Raw genomic sequence first — 11,305 nt, 5'->3', positions numbered from 1 at the left:
ATTTAATAATATATTTTATCTATATTTTTTATCATTGATAATTAAATAATATAGTCTAATAGTTTTCTGATATTAAAATTACATGGAAGACGATAATTGCCCCGTATTCAACTATATGATCTTCACATCACGGCATCCATATAAGACGCAACTTCATTTTGGGACTAACTACTACGTTTCAGAGCAACCAAATTTAATAGTTAATTTTACATGTTAAAAAAAAGGTGGCTACTCCAATGAAGATTTTATGATTGTCATCGTGTGAAAATATTTCATTTTGATCATTGGATGATAGATTATAGGGTTTGATTTTTATTTAAAGTAAAAGTGTTATCTTTATTCAAAGTATTGCTAAACAAATAAGTTACACTTTTTAAACAAGGATCATCATGAGAAGATGTTTTTGGCATCTTCATAGGAGTAATTGCCATAAAAAAAAAACTATTAAAGAAGAGAAGGCTGGATTTTCTTTTTACCTCTATGGTATGAGAGAGAGTAAAAAATTCCTAACATTTGATTTTAACTTATTATTATAACATGAGCACTTAATAGAAAAGCAGAGTTTCAGATGTGACAACACCGTCAACCATAATCAAGCACTAAATAAAATATATATTGTAAAAAGTAAAAACACATAGCTACGGTTTGGGAGGGCAAAATGTAATGGAATAGCGAGGTGCCTTACAAGTCTTGAGGGCTGAAGAGTGATCATAAGCATAGCTATAAGCCTGTGGACAAGCAGCCTTGAAGATTCGAGCAAAGAGCGTAGGCTTACACTTGTCCGGGTTAGCATATTCCCCACTGCAGCAATACCTGTGTGTTCTTGCACCCAAACACGCACTTTTGCACCCCACAACCTTCCCATTCCTCTCCAAAACAAGCGATACAGGGCACACACCATTCAAATCTGCCTCACACGCCGCAACACCACACCCTCCGCTGCCCCCAACCGCCCTCATTGACACCGGAAGGTTAAATCCGTCAACCAAACTCACATCATAGAAATGCAGCGGACTCTGTGAGGTTCCAAGCGTCATTTCCACTAGCGTTGCAGGAAGGGCTCCTCCTATACCTTTGCATTGTAAAAGGCCTGCGCAGTCGCCGGTTTCGCAAGTTCCTCTGCCTGTTTTGTCATCGAATATGCACCCTTGTCTTCCCCAGATCCTCCCTGACCAACCACTAGGGACTTGGATCTCCGCCTCTTCTCCGCTCGGAAGGAGAAAGCCTCCCTCCTTAGGAGAATCCTGACCTGCATTGCCAAGAATACCCGGCCATACATTTTCTTTGCAGTTGTTTACCAGTATCAATTGTATCCCATCTGTGACACCAAAACATTCATGTATATAATTACTACAATATAAGCTACTCAGTTGTATGTACAAATAAGGGTACAATGTAAAAAGAGAAAAGCTAGAGAGCCATTGAAATTTATTGTTTTGGGCCATCACTTTTTTCAACAACATACTTCGACTCTCTAACATTTCTCGTGTAAGAATATAAAATACACAAATTATATATAACATAATTTTAGATGATCATGAAGCATATCCAATATATATTCGAGTACCCGTATCAATACTTTGTCAAAAAGCACATGTAACATAGATAAACTACAAAGACGTATCACAAAAGAAAATACTGTGGAAAACTGAGGAGCACCTGCTCTGAGGGAGATGGAGAGGAGAACAATAATGTAATAGTAGTAGTGATATTGAAAGGAGATCGGCATTGGAATTTAGAATGTGAAAACTGTTTAATAATTAACAGAGAGTAGAGTGGACATGTATATGTGGTAGTAGATATATACTTGGTGTTGCAGAGAATGAAAAAGAAGTGGAATTAATTAACAGAGAGTGGAGTGGGGATGTATATGTGGTGCAGAGAATGAAGGAATGAGGGGAATGAGGGTTCTAAATAATCTCCTCATTTTCAGCTTATGACTACGTGCTATCAGTTCCCATTAAGCATGCACACATTATCTACAACCATTATCGCTTTCAACGGTTACCTCCTAACTTATTTAAATTTTAAATTAATTAAGGTTATTCATATTTCATGAGTTTGAGAGATGATCTATTGTTCACATTATTTACAATTTTTTGTTGTTCATTGAGTGGAATTGTAATTAAAATTAGTAAAATTAGTTTTCTACTTAATTTTAGAATAATTTACATTTTTAATCCATTAGTTAAAATTATTTCTTAATTTTAGGTTTGATTAGTTATTTATAAAAGATAATTTTTACTTAAATGTCATGGATATTCATATTTATCTTCATCTTTTTTAAGTGGTAGGTCAAAATATAAATCTGAATATAAATGGGCCTTCATTTTTTTATAAATAGTGAAAAATAGAAGAAATGAGAATGCTTATTTTTTTCGTTTTTAAATATCAAACTATAAGAATAATTAATAATAAAAATAGGAGAGTATAAAAATTATGTATCTGGACAAAATCATTCATAATTCATCATACATCTCTTTATCAATAACTTCTCGAGTCTTGAAAAACCGTCAGATTTATTGACCATAAAATTAATTATATAAACACTTCAACATTATTCAATTAAAAATTATGTGTAACAAAATCAAAATAAAAATTTAAAAATATTATTTACAAATTAACTATTTATAAACGTTATTAAGTTTAATTATTTATTTTTAATAGTATTTAATTTGAGGCTGAGACAAAAATTTATATTTAAAAGACTCTTTATCTTCATGCATAATTTCAATTGTTAAAAAATATTTTATTTTTCTTTTTAATTTTATTTTTAATTTTTTAAATTTTCTTTAATTTCATTATTTTTTCAAAATTATTCATTTATATTTTTATTATATCCCCTTACTATATTAAACACTATTCTTAGCTTTCTCTTACTATTATTCTCTAAATACATACTTGTCATTGCCTCATCGCCATTATTATATTTCCTTGTTCTCCTTTCTCATTTTTTCCTTCTCCTTCTGCCTTCTCTTCAGCCGACCGTAATTAATTATCACCAAGGATTATTATTGCAACTTTTAATCTTGTTTATCACTTCGATTTATAACCATCTATTATGTTAACTTTTATGAGTTGTTAAAGTTTCGCTAAAAGAAGTAAGGCGTAAAGCATTTAAAATTTTTACCCAAATTATCAAATTAACTTTTAGAATGTATAAAATTTATAAATTTAAATTAAATAAGATATTAAACAAATTTATTATGTTGTTATTATGGGTAACAAAATCAAAATAAAAATTTTGAAACATTATTTACAAATTAACTATTTATAAACGTTATTAAGTTTTGTTATTTACTTTTAATAGTATTTAATTTGAAGTCGAGATAAAAATTCATATTTAAAACATTATTTATCTTCATGCATAATTTCTCTCTTACTATATTAAACACTTTTTTTTATTATTATTCTTTGTACACGTACTTGGTATTGTCTCATCGCCATTATTATATTACTTTGGTCTCCTTTCTCATTTTTTTCTTCTCCTTCCACCTTCTCTTCACTCGACTGTAATTAATTATCACCGAATATTATTATTGCAACTTTTAATCTTGTCGATCACGTTGATTTATCACTTTGATTTATAACCATCTATTCTATTAACTTTTATGAGTTGTTGAAGTTTTGTTAAAAGAAGTAAGACATAAAATATTTAAAATTTTGTTTCAAATTATCAAAATTTGATGTCAGTCATCCTAAAAAACAATATCAAAATATATTATTTTTAACTAAAATAATAAAAAATACATAATTGTAAATTTAAGTCACAATTTAATATAGTACCTTGGGACAAAAAGGCAACCATTGCTATTTATGTTTGATTGCTACTATCTAAGTTTTACATTTATTTTATTTTGCACATTAATTTAAGTGTACTTTATTATTTTATTTTACATATTTTGAAATAATGCCATTGTATTATAAGGATGAGATTAATTTTCATAATCTAATGCAAATCTTTTTATTATTTTGTTAGTCATTTGAATACTATCCATTTAAAATAGTTACTTAAAGTGAAACACTATATAAAGAGAGATAGAAAATTTTTAGATTTATCGTTCTGGTTTGCTTCTTATTAATCCTCACTTAATATACTCAAATTTAATAGTTTTGATGGTGGTGAATTTTTGTAATTAGTTAAAAAATTTGAATTTTCTCTTTTTCTCTCAGTCTCTCTTTACGATTTTGAACAAACACAATTTTATTATTAAATAATTTTTTAATTTCAGTGCATCCTATATATATGCCAATCAAATAACTTAGCCAATATATAAAATAAAAAATATTATAATAGACAAAATTAATAATTTAATTTAGTATCAAATTAAAGTAAATATTTATATATTCAAATTTCGAACATAATATTCTATCTAATCAATATTTCGAACATAATTTAAGTTTTCTTTTTCTATTTTAGTAAGTAAAACCACTCAGACGGATAATAAATAACACTACAATTCAGTGATTTAAAATTTCATCTTCCAATTTTCTAACAATCAAGGAAAGTAATGCAGCAAGTTCATGAGTAGTCCAACTATAGGATACCATGTAACTTTCATATATAAACTTTATAGGAAAAAATCGAAAAAATAAATGAACTTTTTATAGGATGTGTGATATTTAATGTGTGGGACGTTTTATTGATATATAATCAATCATCAAAATGGAAGAAGTTGTTTCTGCTTGCAATGAAAATATTATAATCACAACAAAACCAAGTACTCACCAATAACAATTATTTATTTATTTATTTATTTATTTATTTATTTATTTATTTATTTATTTATTTATTTATTCTGACATGAACAATAATGGCTTTAACTTTATTAGTCTTTTACCATAGCCAATTTTCTAAAAAGATACAAGTTAATTAGGTATATAGAAAGGGCTAACCTTCAATAACTAATCCATAATAAATCAAGAAAAGCAAATTGTTCAGAAGAGAAGATGTCAACTGTTCAATCAAAACCTGAAAACCCAAAAATAATTGAAAAAGGATAAGCAACTTATTACCTACAGATAGCTCAAGTTTACAATGAAAAAATAAATTAAAGAAACACATTATATAATTGATCAAGGTAAATAGATTAACTTATATATAAGTGCATAAAGTATGTTATCTTGATTCAAATAAAATTAAATCTAGAGATGGATATGAAGAGGTGGATAAGGTGAATTTAACGTGAGAAGAGGTAATATAAGTGAAATTATATCAAGGTCCCCTGTCAAATAATCTCTTTTACCTTGTGAATGTATGGTGTTGGCCTATATGGGCACACAATAGAAAGCATGTCAGAAATAAAATAAAGGGGAAGCAATTGGAAAAGAAAATAAGGGTAAAACAAATGAAGTGTAAATAATAGAAGCAAAACCAAAAAGAAAAGCCTGAGACTGAGACAAGTACTACTTTTTTTTTAAAATATGGCAATGACAATAGCAATGGACATGTACTGAAATATTTAATTTTATTATTATAAAAATATGAATAATATTTTTGTTTAGAAAAAAAGAAAAGAGAGAATCAGAAATCACATAAGTATATTGCTAGCTATCCTATTAATAGTGAATATAAGTAGTGAAACCTCTTTTTGTCATTACTTTATTATTGCTAGCTATCCTATTAGCTACCACACTCACTACTACTTAACAAATAAATAGTAATGCTGTGACGTTGAGTAATGCTGATCCAGTCACGATGAAGTTGTGAAGTTAGCATTAACATTATTATTTTTCGTTTTTACAAAGCAGCAGACATTTCTCCGAACATGTGGTGTGCAGAGTTCAAAATAGTAAATTTCAGTTCAATCTAAGCAGCATTCAACCCAGTAATTTCAGAAAGATACAGTCAACAACAATTTCAGTCCAGAAACACAAGTTTTAACAAACCTAAGCCTAACCAAAATTTCTAAAAAACAGAATTAAAAAGCAGTGAAAATAAAGAAAAGAAAGACAGGAACAGGGGGAAGGGAACCTGCATTGATGAAAGGAGGAAGAAGAATGGAGAGGCGGTGGGGTGGTGGTGATGTCGCGGTGGCACAGAAGTCACCGCCGCTGGTGGTTGCTTGTCGGTGCTTGAAGACGCGGACAGAGGGTGACTCCACGAACAGGGATGTTGCACGCAGGAACGAAGAAATGGAGAAATGGGGAAGAAAGAGAAGAAAGAAGAGAGAGAGGGTAGGCGATAGTAGTCGCCGGTGGTGGTGTTGGACGGAGGCGGTGGTGAAGAGAAAGGAAGTCAACCAAAGAATACCTAGCTTGAATTTGGGGAAGTTTGCATCTCTGAATTTGGAAGCGGGAGTGGACGCGAGAATATATGTTTTTAGTGATAAAAATTGACGGCATATTTGTCGATTTTAATTAAAAAAACAACATACATAGCGTCTATTTTATAGATTAAATTTACACCGTCCACTCCATTTTAGAAAGCAATCAAAACCGTTCAAATTTATCGACGGCAAAGGTGTCGATATTTTAAATAATAAAATAGACTCTATATTCGTCGATTTTAATATTAAAAAAAAATACATATGGCGTCTATTATATAGATTAAATTTAGACCGTCCATTTCATTTTAGAGAGTAATTTAGACCGTTCAAATTTATCAACGGCAAGGTTGTCGATATTTAAAATAATAAAATAGATGCTGTTACGATGGGTAACCAGAGATTATTGGGTTGGATTAGTTTGGCTGGCCCAATCGTCTGAATGAGGAAGACGCCAAGCGGATTGATGATCCGAGGCCCCCGTCCGACTTCGGTATGAGAGAATGGGGGTGGTACCTGCAAAGACACTCCGATGCCAAAGTCAGCAAAGGGAGCAAAACAGGTCTAGAGAGTATTGGGCTTCTGAGATACCTGAGAAGTGTCAGTGTATTTATAGTGGTGAACCCATAACCACCGTTGGTGTAGTTCCGTTATTTATGGGGAGTAACCGTCCCTTTATCTTAGGGGGTTGAGATATGGCTCCAGGAAGTGGGTAGAGAGATTTTAGGGGCAGTTACTCATTTGAATGTGTGTTTATCTACCAGCTAATCTTCGTCCCGACTTCTTTAGAGCAAGTCGTGGTAGGAGCCGACTTCGTGGGGTGAAGGTCGGTGTAGAGCGAGGCTTAATCCTTTGGATTGGGCCTTTCGTTTGGACCTGGGCCTTATCATTGAGCCAGGGTATGAACAGTGCCCCTACTCGAGCCCAATTTCTTTTAGGACTTGGGTTCGAGTATTCTACTCGGGGTCGTAGCCGACTTGTTGGAGGACCGACGTGATGGTTTGGAACCGACGTGATTTTTCGTGACTTTTGATTTTCACAGTTACGTCTAATCAAACATCGCGTCCGTTAGAGGTTTGCGTAGGGGTTGTCTTGGTAACGGTGCACCCATTAATGACTGCGCCTGTTTTTACCATTATGCCCCTAACGTGCTTATAAATACTTCCCTTCTCTTTCGTTGCTTCGTTTCTGTGATTTTTCAAATTTTCTTCTCATCCGTTCGTGGAGCATTCCTCGTTTGAAGGCTTTCATTTTCCTCTACCTTATTACCAGGTAAAGGTTAGCCTTTTTGTCCTTGTCTCTTTTGTGAAATGCTTCTGTTTGCATGCCTTTACTTTAGAGAGAGGAGTTGACTTCGTAGGCTTTTTTGTTTGATTTCGTATCCCCTTAGAGACCCTGTTCGTGATCTTTTTCCTTTTTCCTTTGTAGGTTTCGCTAATCCTTTTTTAGGAAAAGAAAAATGACTTCCATAGAAACTCTTGCTCAGTGGGTCGATGTCACGGTCTTAGGAGAGGAACCTCTGGTTGATACTGATTTTATCACTGACCTTCACACTCGTCACCGGCTCTGCACCTCTGATGAGGATGAGCCAAAGTATGAACTGGTGGCCCCGGGTCCGGAAGACCGGGTTTGCTTTGGGAGGGCTTCAGAGGCAGCCCCTCATTTCTTTTATATGTACGAGAGCATGATCACCCGCCTGGGCGTTTTTCTCCCTTTCTCCGATTTTGAGATTGCTGTTTTACGTCATTGCCGTGTTGCACCTACCCAGCTTCACCCCAATTCCTGGGATTTTCTGAAAATTTATCAGTTTATCAGCCATGCCTTGGAATTTCCGACTTCTTTGAGGATTTTTTTCTTTCTTTTCCACATGACCAAGCCCTTCAGTGGGCAGAATAATAAGCAACAATGGGTGTCCTTCCGAGCTATACAAGGTCGGAGGGTTTTTACCCTTTTTGATGAATCTTTCCATGACTTCAAACATTATTTTTTCAAAGTTCAAGCCGTAGAAGGTCACCACCCCTTTTTCTTGGATAAGAATTCTTCTCCTCGCTTTCCCTTGTACTGGTTAGAGGCTTCCCCCTGTGAGAAATATGGTTTGGAGGATCTGGATGAGGTGAAGGCAGCCATTGTAGGGTTCCTCCGAGAAGTATGGGGGAGGGCCCCATATCTGGATACCAAAAAATTTCTCCAGGGGTCGTCATCTTTTGTTCAGACACAACTAGGTAGCTTTTATCTACTTTGTTTCCGACTTGTTTCTACCGACTTGAAGTTTACCAACTTGTTTTACTAATTGTTTTCTTTTACAGAGATGGCGAGGAAAAATTCCAATGAGTCTTACCAGAGAGTCCAGGAGGCCAAGGCGAGGTCTCGCGCCAGAACCGGTGGTGCCAGGGTAACTAGCTCTCCTCTTCCTCTTCCTCCCCATTCTTCCCGAAATTTGGGGACTCCTTCTCAACCCATTGTTATCTCCTCTTCGGCTTCTTCTCAGCCGTCCCCTCCTCCCCAACCTTCTCCTGAGCCAGAGAAGAAGAAGCGCAAGGCTTTAGAGTCTGGCTCTTCTTTTGAAGGTGAGGCTAAGGTGGATGCTCCTGCTTTTATCCGAAAATTCATCTACCCCCATACCCGTATAGGTATGGATGATGTTTCTATTCGGAACTACCTCACTATTCTGGCTGAGGAGAGTATCAGGGCGGCGGGGATTTGTGCCAAGTTCCTCGATATTTTTGAGAAGACTCCTCTTAGCTCTCTAGGTTCAACCTCTAGGGTTGAAGAGTTAGAGGGAAGGCTTCTCATATATCAGGAACATGAGAAGGAGTTGAAGAAAGAGGTCGCCAAATTGAAGGAGGAGAGGGATGGTCTCCGAGAGAAGTAGAGCAAGTTACAAGCCCTATGTAACATGGAGGAGGGCTTGAGAAAGAAGGCGCAGGAGAGTTATCAGAGTTTATTTGAGGACCTTGTGGCTGTAAGGAGGGATTTGTTGAACTCTCGGACTGCCTACGCCGAGTTGGAGGACTCTATTGCTGAGGGGGCCGAGGAGGCCTGGAGGATTTTTAAGGAGCAGGTCGGAGTCCTTGCTCCCGACCTGGATCTCTCTCCTTTGGATCCTGACAAGGTCGTTATTGACAGTTGACGATTGGATTTTTGACGGTTTAGAATTTCACAAATGAATTCTCGTTGCAAGTATAGTTTCTAAACCAATCACTAATCCTTTCATACAAAAATTTGTTTGTCACAAGTACAAACCCCTAAATTCTATAAACCGAAGTATTCAAACCTCGGGTCGTTCTCCCTAGGACTTACAATGAAGTGTCTTGTTATCGGTTATGAGTTATTTTGGGGTTTTGGATAAGAAGCATGAAAAGTAAATGGCAATGGAAATAAACTAACAACTATAAAAAAAGGGCTCTTGACAAGGTGTGAGAACTAGAAGTCCTATCCTAGTTATCCTCCTCAATTGTGATGAGAATTGTTCATTGCTACCACTTAGTTAACCCTTACTAAATAAAGGAAAGTCAAGTGGATGAATCAATTTGATTCCTCAAGTCCTAATCAACTCCTAAGGAATGGCTAGTTTTAGAGGCATTCAAATCAATTAGCAACTTCTAATTATCAATCAATCAAAGGAATTAGATAACTCAAGAGTCACTAATTACTCTACCTAGGCCAAGAGGAACAAAATCTACACTAAAATCCAACCAAGCATTTCATCAAACACTTGGAAGGCACAAAAGAAAAGTATAGTCAATCACAACAAGAATGAATTCTAACTACAATTGAATGTAAAGAATTAACAACAACAATCAAGGAGATCACAATTATCATGAATTACCTCAAATTGCATTATTGAAGGAAAACAAAGGAACAACAATATATCCAAAACAAAAATGGAGAATTACAATTATTAAAGAACATAACTAGAAAGAGGAAGAGGAGAAGATTAAGAATTGGTAAATGAAAAGTGAATCAAAGCATGAGTTAAACCTAGATCTAAGAAGGGAGATTAACCTAAACCTAATCCTAATCCTAGAGAGAAGAGAGAGCTTCTCTCTCTAGAAACTAATTACAAAGATAAAACTAAACTAATTGGTAACTAACCTCTAAAGTGATCAATGATGATGCCTTCTCCTTAATCCTTCATCCTTTTATTCCTTTCCCTTAGCAATATGGCGCCAAAATGGGCTCAGAAAACCTCTCAAATCGCCAGGCACGTGTTGCATTAATGAGGTCATGTGCCATCATCGGCGCGTGCGCGCATGGTACGCGTGCGCGTCCCTGGTCGATTCTGCAATGTGCGCGCGAGCGCCTTGTGCGCGTCTGCGTGCATGGCTGACTTTGCTTCTTTGACTTTTTATGCTTCTCTCCACTTGTATGCTTCCTTCCTTGCTTCCTTTGATCCATGCCTAGTTTCAACCTGAGGTTACTAGCAAACACATCAAGGCATCGTATGGAATCAAACAGAAACTAGAATTCACCAAGATAAGGCTTAAAAAGCATGTTTTTACACTTAAGCACAATCATGGAAGAGATAACAAAACCATGCTAATTCTTAGGCTAAATGTGACAAAAGGTTATCAAAATGTTCTAAATTCAAGGCAAAACAAACCGTCAAATTGGGGTTTGTCAACGGTGCCATAGTTTATCCCCCAGCTCCCGAGGTCGTCACCGAGTCAGATTTGAAGACTCGGGGGCAGAGAATCATTGAGTCCCCTCCTCGTCAAAAGGATGTTCCGAGTTCCTCAAGACCTCACGGCACCTCTTCTCCGACTCCTATGGATACTTCTCTCCCTGGTCCTGATGGCGCTCTGACTTCTCTTTCCGACTCTGGTGGTGATCCGACTACTCCCTTTGGTCCTGGTGGTGATGCTCTTTAAAAATTTATTTGTTGGCTATATGGGGCCCGGCCTGTGGGTCCCCTCTTTTTTAAACTCTTTATATGTGGTGGTGGTGTGTTGACATTGGCCTTTTATGGCCGTAAACAAAAATATTTATAATCACCCTTTTTTTTTTGGATAAGGGTTTTATTTAACAAAAAATACCCT

General features: G+C 35.3%; 1 protein-coding gene across 1 annotated transcript; it reads right to left on the bottom strand.

Moving 5' to 3' along the window:
• LOC107634696 (thaumatin-like protein) lies at positions 252-1,494 on the bottom strand. The gene has a single exon (XM_016338123.2). The coding sequence runs from the start codon at positions 1,479-1,481 to the stop codon at positions 639-641; it is 843 nt and encodes a 280-aa protein (XP_016193609.2). The 5' UTR covers positions 1,482-1,494; the 3' UTR covers positions 252-638.

This window comes from Arachis ipaensis, chromosome B03 (genome assembly GCF_000816755.2).
Source record: "Arachis ipaensis cultivar K30076 chromosome B03, Araip1.1, whole genome shotgun sequence".
Taxonomy (NCBI): domain Eukaryota; kingdom Viridiplantae; phylum Streptophyta; class Magnoliopsida; order Fabales; family Fabaceae; genus Arachis; species Arachis ipaensis.
Note: the sequence above shows the minus strand (reverse complement) of the source record. Positions and strands in the feature narration are given on the sequence as shown.